The sequence below is a fragment of the Ptychodera flava genome, chromosome 2 (genome assembly GCF_041260155.1).
Source record: "Ptychodera flava strain L36383 chromosome 2, AS_Pfla_20210202, whole genome shotgun sequence".
Taxonomy (NCBI): Eukaryota; Metazoa; Hemichordata; class Enteropneusta; family Ptychoderidae; genus Ptychodera; species Ptychodera flava.
Window position 1 is genome coordinate 30,345,712 of NC_091929.1, and position 25,168 is coordinate 30,370,879.

The 25,168-nt window shown below is 39.5% G+C and overlaps 1 protein-coding gene across 2 annotated transcripts; it reads left to right on the top strand.

The window, feature by feature from the left end:
• The first annotated feature begins 1,644 nt into the window (after positions 1-1,644).
• On the top strand, positions 1,645-24,770 carry LOC139118852 (uncharacterized). 2 transcript variants are annotated; one of them, XM_070682368.1, is made up of 10 exons: positions 1,645-3,119; positions 7,095-7,175; positions 7,646-7,779; positions 8,273-8,354; positions 8,809-8,910; positions 12,683-12,829; positions 16,252-16,624; positions 19,549-19,670; positions 20,498-20,617; positions 21,512-24,770. In XM_070682368.1, the coding sequence occupies exons 1-10, from the start codon at positions 1,839-1,841 to the stop codon at positions 22,244-22,246; spliced, it is 3,177 nt and encodes a 1,058-aa protein (XP_070538469.1). In that variant the 5' UTR covers positions 1,645-1,838; the 3' UTR covers positions 22,247-24,770. The 2 variants fall into 2 exon arrangements, with proteins under 2 accessions (XP_070538469.1, XP_070538477.1); XM_070682376.1 differs by lacking the exon at positions 12,683-12,829.
• The last annotated feature ends 398 nt before the right edge of the window (positions 24,771-25,168 follow it).

The following is a 25,168-nucleotide window of genomic DNA, read 5'->3' on the forward strand; positions in this document are numbered from 1 at the left end:
AAAGTTTGATTGGTTGCGCTCTCTCTCTCTCTCTCTCTCTCTCTCTCTCTCTCTCTCTCTATCAGAACAGGATATCAGGGAGAGATTTGCTGTGTGCCCGAAAGATGCGCGAAAATTATGATATTTCCGTTATCGGCGCACAAAAATTAATGCACCAAAAAACATCGCCCTTTCCATAACTACGAAAATAAGGCCCTAATTGGCCTACAGACTAGACTTTACCATCTGGTTTTGCAGTATGCATAAAATAGAAACTCATATTGGCATAGGTGAGCAAAGTCACTGTAGTAAGATCGGAATGCTGATGATATACTTTTCAAAAAGACACTGGCACTCGTGGGTTAGGCTGTCTGCCTGATTGATCAATCGTCTATTCGATCAATCGATCGCATACTCGTTGCTCTAGATCTGCACTAACGCAACGCTCAGAGTGCAGAGCACGGAGTATACGATTGACGATCAGAGCAGACTACCCGGTCCCTGCCATGGGCGCCTGTGATCAAAATGCCTCTTTTGACAGTGACGTAGCCTGCAGATAAACGACAGTTTAGTTTTACATTACTTGTTCACATTATGCTGTCGTTCGTAAACAGTTTCTTTAGATACCCAGTCCTTGGCAATTCCAAGTTGATTTTCAATAATAGATTTTATATCTCAACTTTTTTTCCATTGGCGAAACTTTCAATTTTTCTAGACAAATGTTTTTCCCTGGTTTTGCCGGGAGCAATGTTTTCCTCCAGCTCGCCTTTCGTTAATCACAAATGATTCCGACTGAACTATGCGCCATTTACTAGTAACTTACTATTCCCACGTGCACCTTAGGCTGCCTTCACAATTAACTGGGGGTGTGTGAGGGGCGCTAGACGAATCGTGATTGAAATATTGTTGTTTTCAGATCGCCCCTCAGTACCCTCAAAAATTTTCAAGCCCCCGTCTATATGATCAATTTTTTTCGAGCCCCCTAAATTACCATACAGCCGTATACATATTAGGAGTGCACGCAAAGAAAAAATAAACAAGAATTCGGCAATTTGTAAAGCCATATTCCTATATGGTAGGTTTTGAAATTGATTCAATCCTCCCTGAATTACTTCAGTCCCCCCTCCTCCCAACCGTTTTTTTATGAATGCAGCCTTAGGCCAAGAAAAATAAAAAAGTGTTTTTCTCATCCTAGACATATTTAAAAAATGATGCGGTGACGCGGGGTTTTTTTTCTCTCACACGCAGAGATAAATGCACAGCAGTGTTGCTTTAGTGTTTTTGTATAGCAACAGTTCTGTGGTTTGACTTTTAGTGCAGCTATGCACAGTTTTGGCAGCTTAATATAACAGTGACATATGTGTACAGTTCTGAATGGAATGTTAGTGTCAATTAGTTTGTTTACGGTCCTGTTTTATACAGCACTGTGTTATGCACTATCGTCGCGTATTTTTGCGTTTATTTTTTTATTTTATTTCCTCATGAGCAGAAAAAAAATGATTAACGCGGCAGGTCTGAATTGACACGTGCGAGGATGAGAAGCATACTTTTTATTTTTCTTGGCCTTAGCTGGAGATGCGTAGCTATAGCTTATCACAGCCTAAGCTTATCATATCAGTTGCATGACGTCGAAATATGCAGATTTTAGTTTCGATCATGTGACATAATTCGAGGAAAGGTGTGCTCAACAAACAATCACACGCATCAGCGTTGTTTTCAGTCTCGACATATTGTGCACGCCGTTCATCGTGGTCAAGGCCAGCCGAACGCAACGGATTAAAACTATCGTAGCGGTGTCGTCAACTGCGACCTGTGTACGATAGGTGTAACCTTCAACTAATCAATAACAAGTTTACGCGATGTCGTATAGACAGAGCCGACAGAATCGAGGCAGCGGTGGTGGCCTGTCGTGGCAGCAGAAACGACAAGGCGGCCGCCTCAGCGATTCTCCACGACGTGGTGGTGGAGGACTTATGGATATGTCGATACCCAGCCTTCTCACGCTCGATGTTGCGTCTCAGAATCGGTTACAGCAAAATCAGATGGGGTTTTCTGGCGGACTTGGCTCCGGTCTGCTCGGCAATGCGCCAAGTGAGTTCGATAACATGGGCGCGATGAATCGACAGTCCTTGTTGGGGCCCGGGCCACTATCAGGAAGTGGATCGAGCATGGGCTCCGGTCTTGGCAACCTCGGTATGAATCAAAGTTTTGGGGACAGCCTTGGCAGACAAAGTGATTTCGATTCCATGGGTGTTGGTGGAGGCACGCAGGGAATGGGTAATTATGGAAACTTCGGCGGGCGGCAGGCAAACATGAACCAGCTCAGCGGTGTGGATGAAGCACTAGCAGCCAAGGTGCGACTCCAGCAGGCTATGCTGGCTGCCCAAGCTGTTCAGACTCAAAGTACACACTTGGGCCAGTTGGGGAACTTCAACCTCGGAGGTGGATTTCAGTCCAGCGGGGGCATGCGCGTCACGCAGAATCTACGCAGAGACTTCGACCGCCGGGGGCGAGATTCCGTTCAGCGGGGAGGTCGAGGGATGAACCGACCCGGCGGCGGTCTGCAGCAGACGTACAACCGCAACAGGGACAACAGAAACCGGTATCAACAGAACCAGCAGCAGAGGAACCGCGACAGAGGCAGGCAGGTACAGAACCGAAAGGATGATAACAGACACCGTCAGCGACAGCCGGAGAGACGGCAAGACAAGTCAAGGTCAAAAGAACGCGAGAGACGAGACAGCAAGAAAGACCACGAGACTAAGAAACCCAGTGGTAAGAAAGATGAAACTAAAAAGAGTGATGCTAAAGAAAAGAAAGAAAAAAGTGAAGAAAGGGAGGACTCCGACATACCAGATGAAGCAGATGTGGAGGGTGAACAAGAAGAAATCTACGATCCCTCAGAGCCAACCGAAGAAGACGTTGTAATGAAAGATGAAGAGAAGGAAGAAGTTGAAGAAGAAGAAGAAAAAGAAGGGAGTGATGGAAATGAAAAGAAGAGGAAGAGAACAGAAAGCACTGGAGATTCTAAAGACTCTAAAAACTTGGATGACATCACTGTCACCATCAAACAAGATGACGACGGTAGAGCTGTTGCTGAACCTCCGCGGAAGAAAGCAGCTGTCAGTAGCGAAGAAAAGGTAACATTGTTTAGTTTTCTAATCGAGGTAGTTACACGGATGGTTAAAAAGCACATTCTTGTTTTTGTAGGATTGCTAAAACTATTCTGAAGGGGGAGGTAGGAATTAAGTTAGTTCACGCACGATCACATCATTACACTGTATCTTGTTATATATTCAATTCATAAGGAATTTGTCATTTGATCTTTGCAAGAGGGTGATTGAAAATTAAACTAAAAAGAGCAGAGCAACAGTGGTGCCTGAATTTTGTTCGTGATTTAGTAAGAGAATAGTTAAAAGTTCTATCTAGGAAAGTGAGCAAAAGTTTAGAGGGACAAAGTCGACCATATTTCTTGAATTATGTTTGATGCGAGATACTACTTATGTTGTTTGACATGTCAAAAGATACTGAATGAATGGGTGACCATGCATATATTTGACCCCAGTTTTAGACACGATAAACGAAACCATCGCGAAAATGAATTAATGGTCATGACCATGAAAAATGGCAAACTTTGTCCTTTAAGTCCCTTTCATAAAGTCATACACCTATTTCAAGCTCGTGGTATCATGAGCTTTAATAGGTGATCAACTTAATATTAGCAATACTGAGTGAACAGAGAGATTGCTAATTGGTTTTAAATCTTTTTAGGACAGGGTTCTCAAAAATTTTTGAAGTAGCCGGAAATTTAGAAAAGTAGGCGGTTAGCTTCTGTATGCAACCAAATTCCCTGGGCGGGCGGGGGGGCGGTATTAAGTATTTTTTTAATTTGAAGACATTTCTGGGCAATTTTAGGCATTCTTAACAGTGTGTGAGAAGCTTTTCCTACACACACAGGGAGGGTTTCAGGGAGGGGGTCCCCCTCCCTGTGTGCAAGGAATTTTTAAAATTTGAAGACATCTTAGATTAATTGCATGCATTGTTGTACTGTATGAAAGAATATTTCAGCATAAGAGTGTTAAGGTGATAAGGATTTTTTTTAATTTGAAGACATTCCTGAGTAATTTATGTATTCTTATGCAGTGTATAAAAGGCTATTTCAACATACACACATGTGAAGGCTTTCAGGGAGGGGTGTGCAAGAAATTTTTAAATTTTAAGACATTTTGGAGTAATTCATGCATTCTTGTACAGTATGAAAAACCATTTCAGCATACAGAATAATTATTATCTCAATCAATTTACAAACTGTTTTCGTGGGATAATTCAGTTCAGAAAAATTATTTGATATCACTCAGGCCTGTCATTAGGATAACTGCATTCAGTTGGCAAGGATACTAGCAAAATTTCACCAGATTGCTGTGTAGAATTATATTTAGCTCATGACTTGAACAAACATTTTGAAATACATCTTAGATAGGGGTTTTCACAACCCAGAAAACTATCCGCTAGAATCCTGACCAGTCTGGCTGTACAAAGTTTTTTACTGATTTAAATAAACTTGACTGAAGATACAGTAAAATAAAACAGTTTATTCATGCAATTCAATGAATTATAGGAACACAATTTTCAGTGATTTCAATTCACTGTACTATTAAATTTCACAATATAACGAATCCGCGAGCTGATTATTGATTTTTTGGTGATGTTGAATATAATTAAAAGAAAGAGAGCTAAATTTCAGTGTTCATGTTTGATAAAATCCGAAACTATACGAACACCAACCTGTACTACACCCACCGTCCGGAGGGACGGTGCTACACCGTATGTGTGCAAAGCACCGGCAGTCTATTGTAATTCAGTACACACAACGCGATATCGGTCGACCTGAAATTTGACACTGTGATAGACGTAACGTTTCAAAGGTACGGAAAGGGAGACCAAGTAATTTTTTGTTTATTTAGATTTGATCTAAAACCTCGCAAAACCTACTCTTACACAGAAATCAAAGTTTTCAAGCGTCGACTTTCTCTTCCGCGAAGCACACAACCACGGCCCCTCAACAAAACGCGATGTCGATCGACTTGAGTTGAATATTGACATTGTGATCGACCATGGATGGATTGACATGGCGTTTCAAAAGTATGAAAAATGAGACTCAGTAACTTTTGGTCGCTTTAGATTTGATCAAAAACCTACCAAACCCATCAGACAATACCCTACTCTTACGCAGAAAACCAAAGCTCTCAAGCGTCGACTTTCTCTTCCGCGTTTGAGCGAAACAACGTCGGCTTCATTCGGAAATGGTCGGCTATTCACGGGCATTACGTACTTGTATGTTTGTCCAATGTTCGGCTATACCCGATGTGAACGTCGGAATAATTCGGGCTGTGATCGGGAAAGCAGGGTTGACCTCGAGAGCGATTCCCAGTATAGTACAACACGTTCGCTGATCGCGGTACTACAGTGATAGCAACAAGTTCACCGCGTATATAGCCACATCGGCTCTTCTGAAATATTATTTCCGGCTTGCAAGACCACCAAAAAATCAAAATATTGTTATCAAACCAGAATTTTGGGGCTAGAGCGAAACAGTGCTGAAAAGTAGCCGGCCAAAATACGAAAGTAGCCGGTCAATTTGGCCGGCATCCGGCTAAAAATGAACACGCTGCTTAGGATATTTAAAATTTGCCACAACAGTAACATTTAGCATCTACTGGCATTCCTCAACCGACACAGAGACAATAAAGTGTCACTGATAATGTATATAGTTGACAGCTGGTCGACAACCAATTGCTTGCCAACACCTCATGTATGAACATGTCAAGAGTGTTTATGACGCCCCTCCTGCAGGCAGTTTCACTTTAGATTGATCTGTTGACCAATTGCATGAAGCGTTTTCTGTGATGTCACTATCAGCCGCAGGTCAAGATGCTTACCATTAACGCCAAGTAAGCGTGACAGTTCCCACATAAAGCAGTTTCACAGGTGTGGTCATTTGAAGCCTGGCTACATAAAAAATAAACATTAACAGAATTTTCTTTGAGTTGACTTATTTTTGTGATACACCCATAAACACCCATGCTGATCTTTACTCAGTTGAAGATCTGACAGTTATGGTGTTTCTTTGTCTCTTTATTCGGGGCCTCATACTCATCTACATCTACCCTTAATTTTTTGCTGATTTAAAATGACTGGGAAATGGCGACGTTTATACTGCACCTCATAAAATACGAGGTCATATGGAGTGCATGATAAGTGCACAGTGACTACATTGTACATCGGATTTCAAAATCACTCCATTAAGGGCAATGTCCATCAAGGCACCACTGAATTGTGAAACCAATAAAAAACTGGTCATGGAGGTTTATCAGTGTACAATGCATACACGAATCACCAAGACACCAATTTACTCTATGGCCTCAATCATTAATTAAGCCGTGACAAGCGAAGTCATTCAAAAACTCTGTAAAAAAATCGAGACCGTGAAGAGATCACTGTGAAACATGGCTGTGACAACACACAGTTACTGAGATGTGAAGTCAATAGCAAGTCAGTGAAGATATATGCTTGTTTTGGAAAATGTTTTAGGGATATGGTATAATTTATTGTGAACCTGTTTACATGAAATTCAGGTGAATGGGTTAAAACAACTTGACCTGATAGTTACAGATGACACAGACAGGGAAAGCCTCACCATTGACATCATTGATAGAATTGAATCGTTATGTTAAATTATTGATGATAATTTCAGTAAATCACGTCGTTTCTTGTCAAAATATTTTGACTTCAACACTCCTTGTCTAATTTAGCTCTTGCTTGTCAGTGGAGACAAACATATCTTGAACCCTTTGAGTGCTGTAATATTTACCACCAAAATTTTATTGCAACATTTTACCAGTTTTTATGAATTTTTCTAAAATTGTTTGACAATTTTGGACCAAACTGACATATTTCATCGGCTACAGTTTTTTATCAAAATCTTGGTGAAATCTGAAAGAATTTGACTGGGTTACATTTATAAAGGCAAAAAAAATGACTTTGGTGCTCAAAGGGTTAAGGTAGCGTGATCTTTGAAGGTTGTAAAATCTTAAAGTATGTGTATGTGTTTGCAGGATGAAAAGGAAAGTGAAAGAAGTGAACCTAAACCCAATTGGTTCTGCCATGTTTGCCAGGCTAGATGCAGCAACCTCAAGGTAAACACGCCTACAGTCAACCCCCTTTTACCATCATGGTTTAACCACAGCCTATTGTTTTCAATTGTCAGTATGGACCTATGTACTGGGAAATTGGGTTGAAAAGTGGTGCATTATATGTTTAAAAACATGTACATTCAAACATTATTTATTGTATTATTTTGCATAAAAATGAATGAAAGATTAGGGTTTTTTCAGTAGCAGTATATGTTTGTAGACTTGTACAAGTTACTGTTAAAGCTGATAAGCTGATTACAAGTATTGTAGGAAATTGTAGTCACAATGCCAAATGTGAGATTCATTGTAACTTAATTTTGCCAAGTTGTCGTGAAACTCTGGTCTCTTTGTAAACTCATCTATTAATAGTGACTCAATTGTCTCTGGTTGGCAAGAAATTTCTCAAATCAAAAAATTGTTTCTGGAAATCAGTGCCATCTTTCTGTTCACACGCCTTTCTCCTTCCTGTGCAGAATTATGAGAACCACATGAAGGGAAACCGTCATCGTCAGAAAATGGAAGAAATCCAGAGAGTGACGGAGTTTCAGACAAAACAAGCCAAAGCCAGACTGGAAGCTGAGAAACACATCAAAAATGTCCTGGGCGAGTAAGTGAACAATAAATCTGCATATTCCCAACAATATAATTTTATAAATTTAAATCTTTTCAGTGAGGATTTTGTGTTTGCTGATGGAAAGTGAAATGCTTTGCACTTGGTTTGCAAATTCATCATCAAGGTTATCTCCCCTTAATCTTGTACATCTTTATAACCATGTTATTGTGACTACCATTCTTGTGTCTGGTGATGAGAACTGTCGTATGGAATGATGTAAATTTAAACACCTTTGTGGATTAATGTACAGTGTTTTGCAAAGGTTTTGGATAATCATGGTTTTGATGACAGAGAAATGGTTTATTTATACCATGGAGATGTTTATCATGTATAATATTGATATTACTCCACATTGTTCTCCTGGAATTCAAGAGGGTGGTCATTATGCCAGCCATGTCTACATGTATGTCCTTGACATTTTCTGTCAGCAAGGTGTGTTGTTATCTCCATATTCAAACTTCTTTTTCTTCTCAAAATTTTTCTGAAGCAATGAGAGAAGATATTGTGATGATTGCAAAGATCATTTCAGAGGGTCCATTATTGAACATCGCAAAACGGCTGATCACAAGGTATACTATACTGATATCCTTTGGAAAAAAAACTTGTCCATGACCTTGAATTTTCTTTGGTTCCTGTGCATATCTACATGTAACTGTTAGAAGCTGTGCTCATCCTTATACATGAGTACCTATTTCCATAGCCAGCAGTGTCCTCGGAGAATTTTAGAATGGCAAATTTGCATATGTTAATTAGTATATTTGCAGTCATTTGCATGTGGATTTTGTTCAATTTTTGAAGTGATGCCTTTGAATTTTGGCACAATGTCCATCACCATTGCAACTGTGAAGCCTATAGAAATTGTCCATTGAGTAGTCCCTGCAAACATTGGATAGAATGTAGTGTGGCATGGTGGTGAAATTGACTTAGATGCTCCCACACTGATCTTATCATGTATATGAAAGTTCGCTGGCTATTGAGAACTAGCAATTCATGCGCATGCTGTTGGGATATGTTTTTTTGCAGAGTGCTAAGAAGGAAGGCAGGCCGCATTGCAAGGTTTGTAATGTCACTTTCAAGACACCAAAGAAGTATGTTGCTCATTGCAACACACCAGGTCACAAGAAGGTAGGTACTGACAGAGTATCAAGTGTTTCAAGCATGACTGATCACAACGCTGTCTTGCCACTGTCTGGCCACGCTGACAAAATATCGCAGTCCAGATGAACAGAAAGTAAATGAGAAAAAGAAAAGATAAAGTAGAGGCATGAATGTACAAAAAGCTACAGGAGAAATGAAACAGATGTGGACACGGGCGCTATGTGTACTGAAAGTATTGTTTACACATATATGTTCATGTGTAGCATCTGCACAGTCTGTATGTGTGTATGTGTCGAATATGTATGTGTTTATGTGTTTGTTTGTATGTGTGTATTGTACATACTGCTGCATAAATACGACAGTTCTTCTCGGATCAATTTAAGTACTATGGAACAATCGTAGAGATGGACTGCTGGCCCATTAATCATGATACACATTAAATTGCCCCGTATGTGACAATTTTCCGTTACAATCTTGACAAGTTTCCACTGTGCAAATGTTGTCACGGAATCAGCAGTGTGACAGGGAAGTAAGGCAGGAGATCGTCGGAATCGTGCACAGCATGGATAATAATGTAAAAGGTCTCAGCTCGTATCCTAAGGAAATTCTTGCAGTAACAAAGTCTTGACTGGGATCCTGAAGCCATTCCTCTGATTCACTGTGTCGGCAGCGTGTGCGTGCCAAAGAAAATGACCAGGTACTGTTTTCACATGAATACCACATCATCCGCAAGAACCTCAAAGAGACAGTCCTATACTTTACAGAGGAAATCTGGCATACTCAATAAAACTGCCCTGTGACTTAATGTCATATCACAGAGTAATTGACTGATCAATGGCAGCCTACGGCACTGGAACCTAATACATACAAAGCCCCTGATAATCAGATGACCTGAGGAAGTAACTGATATTGTCGTGATGAAACACCAGAAGGTTATAAGAGCTTGTTGACCAAATCTAAGCTCAGGACTATGATTTGAAAGTCTCTCTGTCTGGCCGTGAATGATTCAATGCTGAGTAACTTGCAGTCGATGATTTGAGATGACTTTTTGTTTTCCACGAAGCATTGACCGAACAGTTACCATTGCCGTCTTCCAAACTGTGCTGTTGTAGAAGTCATGTAGCAGATGTGAAATCACGGTGAATTTCTTTTGGACTGGATGGTGCTTGCTGCTTGTATAGATGCCAACTGAAATCTATATGCATGACAGTGTATACTAACAACAGCTGTAACGATGTCTTGCAATGGTCTTACAGCGTCCACGAGTTTGATGGTCATCACAATGGCACCATCCAGCTATATGTGTTTAAGTACATGTAGTTGTAGTTGCCAACTACATTACATTTGTCGAAATAAAGTTGTAGTTCACTGTGACATATCGTGCTATGGTTTTTAACATTCACCGTCACTGCAAAGTCATTAACATCATGTTGCTTTACTGACCCAATGATATTCAGAAACTTGACCTACAAAGATAATCGTTCGCTTAAGGCCTTTTCGTCCAGCACTATGGTATAAAAACTCGTTGATTGCGTTGTCCTTGATGACGGATCGCAAGATGTTTGGCATTTCTTGTAACAATGTAATACGTTACATTTTTGCTGCCATTCAAGTCCTGCTGCTACACTGAACAACCAAGCTGGGCCTGGAAATGGAGTGTTGGCTCAAAGTTTGCCTATGTGTTACTTGGTAATGGATAGAAAATACAGAACTCTGAAAGTGGAGATGATGGAATTGCAGTTAACTTTAGATTTAAAACATTGCCGATATTTTGACTGGCCTGAGAATCCAACTTGCTCCGAACGATGTCTCGATGTGCTGCTGTACATGTACGCGACTCTAGTCAAATTAACATACACAGAATGGAATTGCATGTTCTTCAGTCAAACAGAGGCATGATGGAATTTGGACATGGACAGCAGAACATGCCCTTGCTACAGTATAATAACAGCTACATCTCCAGACCTATCATCAGAAAACTTCAGACTGTTTGATCAGCTGCACCATCTCTGCCTTCTTCACTTAACTCTCCATCTATGGTTGATTTGCTTCATCAGTCGACTGTTTACGTTTCCCAGATGTCATGTACCGCAATAGCAACATGATTACAGAGCTTCTACACGCAGTGTTCAGTTTGAATCTCACAGTATGAGTAGCACTGAACAATACACTGTTCATATGTATGTATTTGCATACAGATATACATACATATGATATGTATATATATATATACACTGTATGTACGTATGTACATACGGTATGTATGTACCCATATGTATATATGCCTGTGTCATATGCACGTGTATATGTATGCACTTATGTATGTTAGTATGTATCTATATTTGTATCATGTACATGTATGTATGTTGTGTGTGTACTGATGTGTCATTCTGTAATGTTATTGCTTGTGTGTGTACTTGAAATTCTCACATATCGACCATATTTCGTTGTCTTAAATATATCACGTGCCACATAGCTTAAGTGCACATTGAAGTCTTTCTGACAGTTTGTGTAAAAAGTAGCAATATCGTTAGTTATGAAAAATGGCGTACGTCCCAGTCTCACAGATTTCATGATCAGTTTCAGCATGTAGAAAGTTCACAGCAACAAAGGTGGCATTAGAAACTTTACATAGCCATTTTATCTTTGAATTGGCCTTTGTTAATTTTGTTCAGACATGATGTATACAGAAGAAAAGGAAAGTCCAAAAGTACAGCAGTTTAGTACATAAGTATAGCAGTAGCATACCAGTAGGTTAATACATAACACAGCCCACTGAAAATTGAATGTAAGCTAGAGTATCACTGACAATATTTTAAGATGAGAGCAGAAAATTAAACTGTCGTAGCAGTCACCAACAGTGAAGATTAACCTTTCACCGTAATGGTTTGACCCAAACTCATTGTTATCAATGGTGATTGTGGACCTGTTTATGATGAAAAAGGGTGAACCGGTTGATTAACTCTTCACTGCAAGAGTTTGGTATACCGGTATAGCACATGCTAATACAATTAAATAGGATAGGTACTGTAGATCTACATGTATATACAGAGAGATGGGGCACAGGATTGAGGATTGAATGGGGCCAGCTGTAGACTTTCATAGACACAACATGGCATAGATATCATATGTATGAGACTGTGGCACACAACCACGCCTGTATATTACAACCGAGGCTTCTTATCAGAAATTGTAAATGGTTTCCCAAATTGATCATACCTTATGAAAGAAGTATGAATTGTTTCAGTGATATGGATTGTGGCTCAGAAAGTTATTAGCGAAAAATTGATGAACAAGGAACGCTTCTGATAATTTTTGAGATTGGCCTCACAAGTATGCTTCATACATGCATGGTGAAATGAAAATCTCAAAATATGTCTGCCATGAGAATTCATCATGCGTATCTGTCAAGATGTATTTCACCTTGACAAAGTGTAATTTTCAGAACCCTGGGTTCTCTATGAGAGGAATTTGAGAAACCGGCCACACAAGCAGTCGATTCATATGGTACTACAGTAACTGTACAGTAGAGTATGTGAAGTATGAATTGTTATATTGAATGCCTCCCCTATGTTTCCTACACTGCAGAGAACATGGTAGCCTATCATATTTGTAGCTGAAAGTTGAAAACTTTAGGCAGATATTATTATTAGTGCTCCCATTCGGATGTGTGCTTTTTGTGTGTGAACCAGCTTGTATAGAAAAATGCATAGAAAAATGCAAGTCATGTAAGAGAGGACGCCATTAAAAAACCACCCATGATGCATGCATGTTTGTGCCAATCGTTTATTTTTGTCAGGTCTATGAGTTGGCCAGAAAGAAGGCCGAGGAAGAGGCCAGGAAATCCGGCAAGGAGTTCAAGGAAGACGAGGACGGATTTCTGCCCCCCAACATGGAAGAGCTTGTCACTGTGGATGCTGTTGGATTTGAGGATGATTCCGACTCGGTAAATGCAGTTCCTATTGGTTGTCTTTGATTCCCGATAACTTTCCCAGTCAAAAGCAGACTTGTCATCCGTATGTAACGGTATGAGCAGTATTTTCAGCATCTGGCATTGAGGAAGTGCTGAGGCCAAGCCCCTCTGACCAAATAGTTTGGCTCCCCTCCCCCCAGGCAAGAATATGGCATAGTCCATCTTGTATATCCATGCCCAGATGCAGTCGTTGTGGAGATTGAGCCGTTTTCCAATTGTATTTCGACTATTCATTAAAACCATTTCTGAGTGGCAGTCTGCGCCTCATATTTTACGATTCACTTTGTGTCCAAGTCACTGATAGCCCACTCCTGTGATACCTGGCCCATCCCAACCAGTGGCAGTTGTGATGTTTCTGTATTGGATTGTCAGATGTTCAGGCCATTTAGAAGGGTAAGCTGCACGCCCTTTATGATACTGAAGTCAGAATGGTTCACACATATGTAATCACCCTGCTGTGCCCCCCCCCCCCCCCCCCCCCTCCATCAGGTGACAATTCTGCAACGTAGCAAGCCAGTGCTATCACTTCAGTTACTACCAAGCCTTTATGGGACCCCAATAATGTCCAGATAATATTTTCATTGCAGCTGACTTCTGACAAGCTTTACAGGTTATTGGACAATAACACACACATATCCCCCTCCCCCACCCCGCCACCAGGCCCCTCACAATATATACCAAGGCATGTGCAGTCTCTATCCTACAGCAATCTTTTGGTCCAACCAGTCCTATGCCATGCCTAGGCCTTGGAAGACCATGGAATTTCAGAAGGCCAACGAGGATTATCCCTGTGTATATTTATTTCAATATTCATCCTAGTCCACGATTAACATTTCTTCTGATGTTACAGTTACTCAGTGCCCTGTGTTTATTCTACATTCTGTTGCCCCCTTATGTGGTACATTTGCTAACTGCCTACATTGTTAGAGCTCTCTCTAAAGTCCTATGTTCACAAACAAACACAGTTTAACCATGACTAGATTCTTGCAGCATGTGGGTATGGCAGGTTCAGAGCTGAGAAGATTTTACCAATTGTGAGACCTGCCCATCAGCGGTTCACTTCTTTGTCAATCAGAGCTCACAATGTGCTGTATGCTGCCATGTTACACAATATCAAGAACACTACACTACACCAACACATTACATACCTCCTGCCATACATAAGTCTTGCCCTGCATCACACAGCACCAGATGACACATGAGGACCATGTCACTATTGAGGGCCATGCTACACTGGAAAGATTAACTCAAACTCCATTACAAGGCTATTTCCTGTCAGTATTAGCCAATAGACAAACATAAACACAACAAAACCATGGCGAAATTGAACTGAATTACTTCTACATAAACACTACTTCATTCCATGCAAGAGACACTAATTGTCAAATTATATGTTCAAAGTCTCAACTTCTTCCTTTGTGTTATATAGCACATACATTGTACACCTAGCGTACTGTTGCCTGATTATGTCAAACAGATATTCACACAGTGCAAGTTCAAATGCTAGTGCACAGCCAACCTTACAACCATGTCATATCTGTAACACCTCCACTTCTTGTGATCTAACTTATACACGGTATTTGGAAATTGTTTATACATGTATGTGAGGTCCTTTATGATAATAGCAAACAGAGAATAGTGAATTGCATGATTGGTATTTAAACTTTACTTTCTCCCTCTCCCTCTATGTTCCTGTGGCATTCTGCAGCAATTTATATTCTTGTGTTGTTTTATTATAGCACTTTGTTTTCTAATCTGCTATGTTATAGATGGTAACTTTTTATATTCCCACGTCACAGCTGCTCACTACAAAGCGTCTACCTCCATGAGCAATTACTCACCCCACCTTAACTTACCTTTTTCTGTTTAATGTTTAAATCTTCATTACAATTTAACAAAAAAAAAACGACCCTTGCACTCCGGAAACCCACAAAGAGAGCATATCAATAATACATATTATCCAACTCAGGTTTAATAGATGTCTTTGTTATGGTATCAGCTTGTACAGCTGTACATATATTTGTGTACACATACAACGACATTTACTGTCACTTGCTGTTTTACATAGATACACAATGTTTTCATCAAATAACATGGCATATACACCAACATGGAACACATCGTATTTACACTCCATTTTCTTTTCAGTGCCATAGATGATAACTCCAGTGTCCACATTTCTACACCTTTTGAATATCCATCATTGAGCCACACAGACGCCTTCCCTCCAAGGCTTTTCCATGAGTGGAAAACTTACCCTGACATTTAATTACCACATTTACTTTGTACAGTAAAGCCTGTCAAACTTACACTCTAATTTTCAAGAAAAAGGTGCCAGGCCTTGGCTGTTCGTAATTCCTTGAGTCTTGCTGATTTAGGGAAGTCAGCATTGTTGGGCATTGTGCCCTCTTGGAAGTGACTTTTGACTCTTGTCATCTGTTGTCAACTGTCTGGTGAATGGTTAAGATCAGAAATGATGATGGGTTTACTGCGGAAGCGTCCTCTACCATTTCTCCATTAGTGAATGTCACTTTTGGTTGTCAGTTTTAGTCCATCCCTGCAACCTTGTCACCCTGTTTCGAACTGGTGAGGTCCAACCATTGCTATTGGCACAGTTCTCGTGTACATGTTTTGCCAGATTTTACTGTACAAAGTAAACCATACACGAACACCACACTCTCACTTAACTCCCACAAAGTTCAAGATCACCAGCCATGGAATTGTTACTTTCCCACCTCACTTTTCTCCATAGGGTCTGTACGATACGCAATTAACCATATACCCTTGCTTTTTGTGGTCATCTTTCATACCTGGTGAAATCATATGTACGAGCTATCCACTGGCTTAAAAGTTGCTGTAGATGCTTGCCACAATCTGTTATCATTTGTATGGTTCATGTTGAAGTGAAAAAACAGCCCTACTGCAGTTATCCAGTCCCATGCTTTTTAATGTAACAATCTTCCATACAACAATGGTCTGTGTAAGATTATGTGAGAACATGTCTGTGCATTTCTATGGTGTGAGAATTTACATGATATGGCCACCTTGGACCGACCTGTTTTCTGGACCACAGTGTTCATCGATAGATGTATGTGCATCTCACAAACACAGCATTCTCTGCAAGGGCTAGCTATGGTGATATGTAATTGGCTTTACATACGGTAGATAAAGTACTTTGGCCCCCTGATAACACCTGTTACCTTGAACTCCAGCAGCCCTTCTAGGCACACGCATACACACAAAAATTCATGCTTAGCTAATTATGAGAACATCCTCTGCTCCCCTCGCACACATTCAAGTTCATTCTCATGCAGACCGCAACCTGCTGCTCGTGAACAGTTACTCTTTTTGTGTAGTTTGATATTCCAATTTCGATTTCTCTCTATTAAATCCAGGATGACGAATCAGCTCTCTCAAGCTCCCAGGTCTCGGCCTCGTCCACCCAAAAAGTTGACAAACAGACCAAGACTGCCGACGGTTCTAAATCTGAACCTGTTGTCACTAAACCCAAGAATGCTGAACAGAATGTTTCTGGCAAACAGGAGAAAGTTGAAACAGGAGACGGTGACGTTGGTGCTATCAATGAAGGGCCTGCCTCTAAGGCCGAAAGCCCTTCCCAAACAAGTGATGAAGGTGTCTCTTTCCCTGTCACATCAACACCTAAGCCCTCTGCTACTAGTACTAGCCTTACTGCTAGTCCTGCTGTCTCAGCCATGGGGCTGCCAACAACCACATTACTTGGTCCCTATAACCCTGACATTGCGGTTGGTAAGTTTAGTCTCTGCAATCACATCATATGAATCCCAAGATGCACTTTTCCTCTTGGCCATCCTTTCTGAACTATCTTGTGGACGTGCCCTTGGAACTACCGGTATACTGAAATATGTACCCTTGCCAAAGTCCATGTACCTGCCATAGCTGGCCATGGCAAATTCCCGGCATTGCAGTGTGCTTCTAGGGTATTTGATCAGCAAATATAATGTGAGATTTTATCACTCAGCATGCCTTTTGGTAAAATTCCATACATGGTTTGCCAATACATTTTCACCAGAAATGTTGACGAAAAGTTTTGCTTTGAAGTGAAAATATTGGTGCAGGTTTCATGGTGCCTTTTACTTGTTCACCCAAGAGCCATACTTTGTCATCAAACCGTTATTCTCTCAGCATTATCTTCCTAAAGGTATTTCCAAGTTGTTGTCAACTCTCAGCAAACGGTATTAATGGAAAAACTGTGACTTATGTATGTTTCATATCTTTCGTATTCCCATGCTATTTTGAAAGTGACATAAGGAAGGTTTTGTTGCATTGGCCAATGTCAAAACTTATCGAATGTCCAGAGAATGTTGCTATGGAATACCATGGCCCTTATTATTGCTCTGATTTGTTGAGGCAAACTACTTCATTGTGGCCCTGATTTGTCTATTTATGCCACTTTATTATTGCCCTGATTAGTCGAGGTAAACTACTTTATTATTGCCCTGATTTGTAAAGGCAAACCATTTTATTATGGCCCAGATTTGTTGAGGTAAACCACTTTATTATAGCCCTGATCTGTCTGTTTACACAACTTAGTTTATTATATCCCAGATTTGTTGAGGTACACTACTTCGTTATTGCCCTTATTTGTCCGTGTGTACCACTTCATTATGGCCCTGATTTGTTTTGGTAAGCCACTATGATGGCCCTGATTTTTCAAGGTAAATCACTTTATTATGGCCCTGATTTGTCCAGGTAAATAACTTTACAATGATCCTGATTTGTCAAGGTAAACCACTTTATTTTGGCCCAGATTTGTCAAGGTAGACCACTTTATTATGGCTGTGATTTGTCTATGTATACCACTTTATTATTGCCCTGATTTGTAGAGGTAGACCACTTTATTATGGCCTGATTTGTGTGAATATACCATTTCATTAGGGCCCTGATTTGCCATGGTATACGGTATACTACTTCATTATGGCCTTCATTTTGTCTAAATATATCACTTTATTTGGGCCCTTGTATGTGTGCTTGCTTTGCTACTTCATCATGGTCAATCTTTTTCTGAATATTCCACTTTATAATGGTCTACTGTATACCATTTTGTTATTGCCTTGATGTTCCAAAATATACCACTTTATTATGGCCTTGATTGCACTCAATGTACCACTTTATGATGGTCCTGGTCAGTATAAATACACTACTTTATTATGACCCTAATAGCTGGTAATATATTACTTTATGATGACATTGAATATGGTACTGTAAGTGACAAAAAAAAAATTCAGTGTACAGGGTCTGATTTGTGGTAGACAGGGTCAGTGTCCTCCTGACTGTTTTTAGAGATCAGCAAGGTTTGTGAAGCAGAAGTAGATGCATTATTTTATTGCCTCGATTTGACGGATGCAGTCTGTTTTGTAACCCATTCATCTATTCCTGACAGTGGCGTCTCGGAAAGTCAATATATCTGCATACATGTACGTGTATATTGTTCCCTGTGTCCACTTCTTGTCTGTTCTATGGCATGATGATGATTTTGATGCCAGTGAAAAGAGTATAATTACCACCAATTACCAAGATTCATCTGACACCAATATATGTTCCTGTGTCAGCTGAGCTTTCAGTGCTCTTCAAACTGACATACTTGTAAATTTTAGACATGCAGTATCATATCGGCTTCACCAGACCAGAATTATGCAAGAAGAACACTGAAATGCACAGACAACATGTTCTGGAAGCTGTAGCATGCATCACAGTAGTACCGACAAAGATGCATCATTTTCAACTTCTTTCATACAAAAATTGTACCAGGGGAACCGCATAGGTAATCTTTAGTGTTGATTGAGCAATGGACAAATGTATATTGACATGTTCCTCCTTTACCTCGACCATGTCAAGGTTTTTCTTTGTGAGCCTTGTATGAACAAACATTTCTAGCTGCCAAAGATCATTTGCAGACCAGTTGCAGACTTTTTCTACCAACTTTCATAATTATATAACAGCATTTGAATGACCTAGCTTGTACTAACCTGGTCATTAAATCATAATATGGAAGCTCAAACACGCCAAACGCCAGTATGCTTTTCAAGTCACCTAAAAATAAATAAAATATCAGTTACTCAGGGTAAATTCCTTGCATAGGGAATAATGAATAGAGGAATGTACCTGATATTATTCTGTGTATTATGTGATAAATTTGTGTGAACATGTTGTCTAGTTTTATAAAGGAAAGCTGGAGTCTCATGTGCTCTACAGAGAGCAACACGAAGATTGAATTGCCTGTAGTAGGATTGTGTAATTCTAAGGGTGATTGATTCCATTTATTATACACACATATGGTGCTTTTCAAAGCAAGCAGTTCAGAAAAGTACACCTTGTAATTCTCTCATGGTTATGGTAGGTATTAACAGACATCCTTAAAAATTATCACAACTGTACTCTCACTCTGTAATAAGTCCAGGTGCTTGCATGATATGAAATAGGGTTAGGGATTTTTAAAATAGGGTTAGGGACTATCAAAATAGGGTTAGGGATTATATAGTATGGTCTCCTGAGTACTACTGTGGATCTACTTTCTGCCTCATGTTTATCAATAGTGTTATATTAATTTGTTCTATGGTATATGTGATTAGCTCATATTTCATTAATTTGTTCTATGATGTATATGAATAGCTCATATTTCATTAAATTTATTCTATGGTACATATGAATAGCTCAAGAGCATGTGGTTCCTGTCTCTGGATTCTTCTGTAAACTCTGCCACAAGTTCTACAACAATGAGACCAATGCCAAGATCAGCCACTGCAAATCGAAGCCTCACTACATGGCTGCCAAGGTATGTAAATATTGCTTCCATGGTACAATGCGGATCATGAATCTCCTTAAACTACAGCCCCTTGCTGGATTTGCACTGTGGCTGCTTCAGCCCACCAGGCTGGCTTGTTGGCTCGTGTCAGCCTGTAGCCTCATCAGTTCATCCATAGCATTGCTTCACTCGGCTCATTAGTCATATGTAAGCTAGTGAGGACTGAGAGAGAGTCAAGAACCTCCTTTCTAAAATACCAGCCCTGTCCCAGCAAGGTGACTGACCAATACTTTCAAATGCTTTTGTCAGGTCTCTCAACCAGAGCCAGTAGGTGTAAGCAATGTATTACATGTATGCTCCATGAAAGTTAAAGAATTAAAATTTTGTTCAAACTTTACTCACTGAAATGTTCAACCATTTTCTTACTGAACCAAGGATAAAAATGAGATGTACATGCAAATTTTGGTACTAGAGAAACAAATAACCAAATATTTGCCAATATTTGAAATTCGAAATGGTTGCCACCCCTGTGTTAACTCTATGAAGAAAACTAAAATTACGATTTTCAGAAAACTAAGACGGAGGAAAGTTTTTCTCACCTCAAGAACTTTAAAATGAGCTCCATAAGAGGTAGACCAGAAAAGAATTGTAAAAAATTTGAGAGTTTGAATTGTCATTCCAGAGTCATAAGGCGAATTCTACCTTAATGGAAATCTTTTCTTGTTGATTGTACTTGCCGTATGTAAGCTGATGTTAGGCCAGTTGAAGTAGACTCTTCAGCTATTTAGTAAGATTTGCAGGGTTAAAACCACTGGTACATCACAGCTAATCAAATCAAATCTATTAATGTTTTACAGAAATACTTGAGCAAGAAGAAAGTGAAAGAGGAAAAGTTAGCTGCTTTGGAGACTTCTGAGATCAAAGACACAAGTGTGGAAAAACCAACTACCACTGAACCTGAAGTGACACCTAAGAAGGTCAGTAATAGTATTTTAGGAAAATGATCTAGTCCAACTTCACCATGGAAAACAATATTACAGTCAAACTTGTTTTAGTAGTCACCTTTACAGAGCAGTCACCTCCTTATAGTGGTCACCTTATGGCAGTCTTATGTTTTTACATGTTAAAGGCCCTCTACAAAACAGCTACCTCTGTTATATGGTCGGTAGCCACATGAAATAGCTCCAATTTGGTACAAAAGCTGTGTACAAGGGTCAGCATATCTGACTTTGAATGATATCTGTAAAAAATGCCAACTAATTTTATTATCTGCATTAAACTCTTTCTAAAATTTAATGCATGTATCATTATTTTCAAGAGATCAATGATATTGAATTTTTTATTGCCGTGATTTTTTTCCTAAATTCACCCCTCAGCACACCACTCACTCTGACAGTGATCCCACACTCACCCTCTATAGAAAGGCCAATTCTGTGTATGGTCTCTTCCTCTTGGTCCCTTGTGTGACCAATATGCAGGTTTGATTGTATGTCTATAGTGGTAAATAGGAGGGTTGAGATTGCTATAATTTGGTTCAGAAAAAAAAGGTTATAGGATACGGTCTGGCACTTTATTGCAACTAAATTTGGAACCAGAATGTGTGCATGTAGCAAAGGTAAAATGTAATCCCTTTAGAGTGTTTCTTTACAATGTTCTTGACAAGGAATCAATTTTCTCAAAAACATGATGTGTACTGAAAATAATGAAGATAAGTTGCATTCTTTGTTTTCTGTGATCAAGAGTACTCCAACCTATGTAATAGGGTCATGCCAATAATTTGTGAGGGGGGCACTGATAGATTAAGGGTATGCCAGCATGGCATTTTTTGTGATTGAATGTGTTTGACTGTGTTACTTTGCTTTATTTAATAGGCTGATAGTGTCTGTAAGCCTGAAAATAAAGAGAAGAAAGCTCCTGCTGAATCAGGGGAGGAAAAGATGGAAACGGACCAACCAGTATCTGATGAAAAAGACAAAGGAAGCAAGGAAAAAGTTGATTCCGAAAAGGAAGATGTGCAGAAAGACGTCAAAAGTGAAAAAGCTGAGGAAACAGTTGCAAAGGATTCTGGTTCTGGTGGAGGGTCAGAGGTCAAAGAGGACACTTCTGAAAAGGTGTCTGAGGTCAAGTCAGAGATCAAGAGTGAAGGTGAAGAGGGTGGCAGTCAGAGCAAAGAAGAAGTGAAAGAAGAGGCAAAGGTCAAGTCAGAGGTCAAGGCAGAGGTCAAGGGTGAGGGTGACGATCAGAGCAAAGGAGTGAAAGAAGATGCAAATGAGGAAACTGAGATAACTGCTCTCCTTAGTGACATTGATGATGCACTTGGTGACAGTGCAGCTTCACAAGAGGCAGCTGTGGATGACAAAGATGAGGGTGGAGAAGAGCTTGACGGTGCAGCGGAGAAAGATGATGGTAGTGGGGGTGATGACACAAGAGATTCCGCTGATGTGGATGCAGAGAATGCTGAGAAGATGGAGACTGAAGTCGCTGACAAAAAAGATGAAGACGAAGATGTGGAGGAAGTTGTAGCAACTGAAACTTCTACCCCTCAGAGGGGAAGGAGGGGCAGAGGTGGGAGAGGGGGTCGTGGGAGGAAGATTAGAAAGAAATAAAAGTTATCATCACTGTTTTGTAAGTGAGAAGCCAATAGTGAAATGACCGTCTTTCAAGTGAATGCACACATACAGGAAGGCTGATATCACTTTGGATGTACCGTAGATGTATATCAGTGCAGTTGATATTTAGATTTTTTTCTACCCTAAGTTTGCTTTTTTCCTTCTTTAGCATAGTGCAGACAATTTGTCAGGTTCAAATTTTGATGACAAGTTGTGATGTTACGCTTCCACTCCTTAGCTTAAGCCTCAATGTTCAAGTTCAGTCCTTGCAAAGGATTTCCACGGGACTGCAGGGTCAAACAAAAGTCCCAATGTCAAAGGTTAAAGGTCACATCTCTGCAGTTTCATTTTACTAAATACAAGTATATGCAGACATACATGTTTTTCATTTCTGCCTTAGTAAGTATATGAAAATTTTCCTTTATATTTCATATTTTTTCATTGTCTGTGAGTCTGTGTAACGTGTTCATACCATATATTCACTTTTTGAAGTTTATCTTCATGTACTACTCATCGACTGCACTGAGTAGATCATAGCTTTTGTGTAAGATAAAGCTTGAGAAAAATTTTGCATACTTGCATGGCAAATCATTTAAAGAGACTTAACTTTTGCATTTATCATTTAGAAAATTGTATGTTGCGCAGTCGTATGCTGCATGATGTAACATGTCCTGTTTGAATGTGAATTTGTTGGTAAATTCTTTAGAATCTGTAGAAGATCTGAAACTTTGAAATTTGTAGTCTTACTGCCACCACAATCAATCTCATTGTTGTCCAATTGTGACCAATGAGCATGATCTTCTACATCACTGGCATATCCGAGATTCTTTCTAAGTTTTGCTAAAAGTCAAGATGAAACGATTAAAAATTTAAGGTTAAATTGTTGACTTTTATGTTCCAGTTTCTCTTCTTGTGTTAACCTGCAATTCATTTCAAGAGTTTAAGATCTAGAGATCTGACTTTACACAGTTTATCTTTGTTTTTAGTGTATATGTAACTTAAAGACTGAAAAATTCTGTGGTGTTAGGGTGCTCTGACCTCAGACCCTACACTTCAGGGTCAGAGGTCACAGCGCCCCCACGCTGCCAGATCATGCAGTCAAATGTTACTCGTAATTTCATTACTCCAGTGTTTTGAATGATTCACACCTTGTTGTAGATAGAAAACGCCATAAAGCAATTTGTGCCGCTCAGTAAGAAATTAAAGTTTTTGTTTTAGCATATTGGATCTTTTAAATTCAACCTTCAATAAGAGCAGTTTTTTGCAGTCCTAGATCAAAAGAGAATGCCCTTTCTATAGTGAAAAACACATGTATTGCTATCATCTGTGTTACTCTGAGAGTCATTTTGTCCACAGTGGAGTGACTATATTGTACTCAAAAAGTGGCTTAGCAAAGGTTTCCTGATGTGAGAAATGTCCTAATCAATGCAATTTTCAAATTTGTAGATAGATACATTTGTCATAATCTGTCAATTGATTCAAATCTGTGTGTTTATGAATCTGAATCTGACCTTTGCTACTTCACACCATGTGCAGTGGGATAGACTGATATACTTGTCACAATCTGTCAGTTGATTCAAATCTGTGTGTTTATGAATCTGAATCTGACCTTTGCTACTTCACACCATGTGCAGTGGGATAGACTGATATACTTGTCACAATCTGTCAGTTGATTCAAATCTGTGTGTTTATGAATCTGAATCTGACCTTTGCTACTTCACACCATGTGCAGTGGGATAGACTGATATACTTGTCACAATCTGTCAGTTGATTCAAATCTGTGTGTTTATGAATCTGAATCTGACCTTTGCTACTTCACACCATGTGCAGTGGGATAGACTGATATACTTGTCACAATCTGTCAGTTGATGCAAATCTGTGTGTTTATGAATCTGAATCTGACCTTTGCTACTTCACACCATGTGCAGTGGGATAGACTGATATATTTGTCATAATCTGTCAGTTGATGCAAATCTGTGTGTTTATGAATCTGAATCTGATCTTGGCTACTTCACACCATGTGCAGTGGGATGTAAACTGATGCATGTTGTGATGCGAAATGTGGCTATGAATTGGAATGGATCACTGAATTTTGAATCTAATCTATGTCACAATAAACCAAGTCCGTCTACTGCGGTCATCTTTGAACTCTATGCCACAATCTGATGCACTGTCAGTATTTCTTGCCTCTTGTAAATGCAATTTGATAGTCCTTTTTCAACAACTGATTCATCAGGGAAAATTATGTCTGCTAGTAAGATAATTGTATATGTAGTGTTACTATTGAACACAGAATTCTTTGACAAACAAATTTATTCCTTGTTTACCAACGTTGTCAGAGAAATACCCAGCACTGAAGAATTTATAAAGAATTTATTGATGAGTACTTTTTACACCTGGCTGCATGTTTGTTAGAGAAAACAATAGACCTATTTCATGATGATCAGAATATGATCAGTCGTCATGTTAGATTGTTGTACATGATGTATTACAAGTGAATAAAGACTTCGTTAAATGAAAAGTTGTATACCCTTGGTTCTGTATCAGTTTTGTACGAGATCAAACACAATTCTGTTTTGTTTTAATGTCAACCAGTTTCATGTTCTACTCCCCAAAGCATGTTGAGATGAGATACACACAGCTTGTCAGCCTAGCCTGTACATGCGTAAACTGCACTGTTATTGTTAACAAGTCAATTCTGGTTGGAACTAGAATTCAAATGTAAACAATAACTGCATTTTACAGGTGAATGATTGGTACTTTAACATACTTTGGGGAGTACTACAAGAAACAAGATGACATTTGATATTAAGGTAGAACGCGCCACGGGGACAGATATTTGGTCTCTCAAGTTTCTACAATTCTTTTCTGATCTACCACTTGTGGAGGCTCATTTTAAAGCTCTTGGAGACAGAAAAG

Excerpts from the sequence above, each read along its gene's own strand:
- LOC139118852 (XM_070682368.1), top strand. The coding sequence starts at position 1,839 with ATGTCGTATAGACAGAGCCGACAGAATCGAGGCAGCGGTGGTGGCCTG. Across the intron at positions 3,120-7,094 it reads CTGTCAGTAGCGAAGAAAAG|GATGAAAAGGAAAGTGAAAG; the intron begins GTAACATTGTTT and ends ATGTGTTTGCAG. Across the intron at positions 20,618-21,511 it reads CTGAAGTGACACCTAAGAAG|GCTGATAGTGTCTGTAAGCC; the intron begins GTCAGTAATAGT and ends TTTATTTAATAG.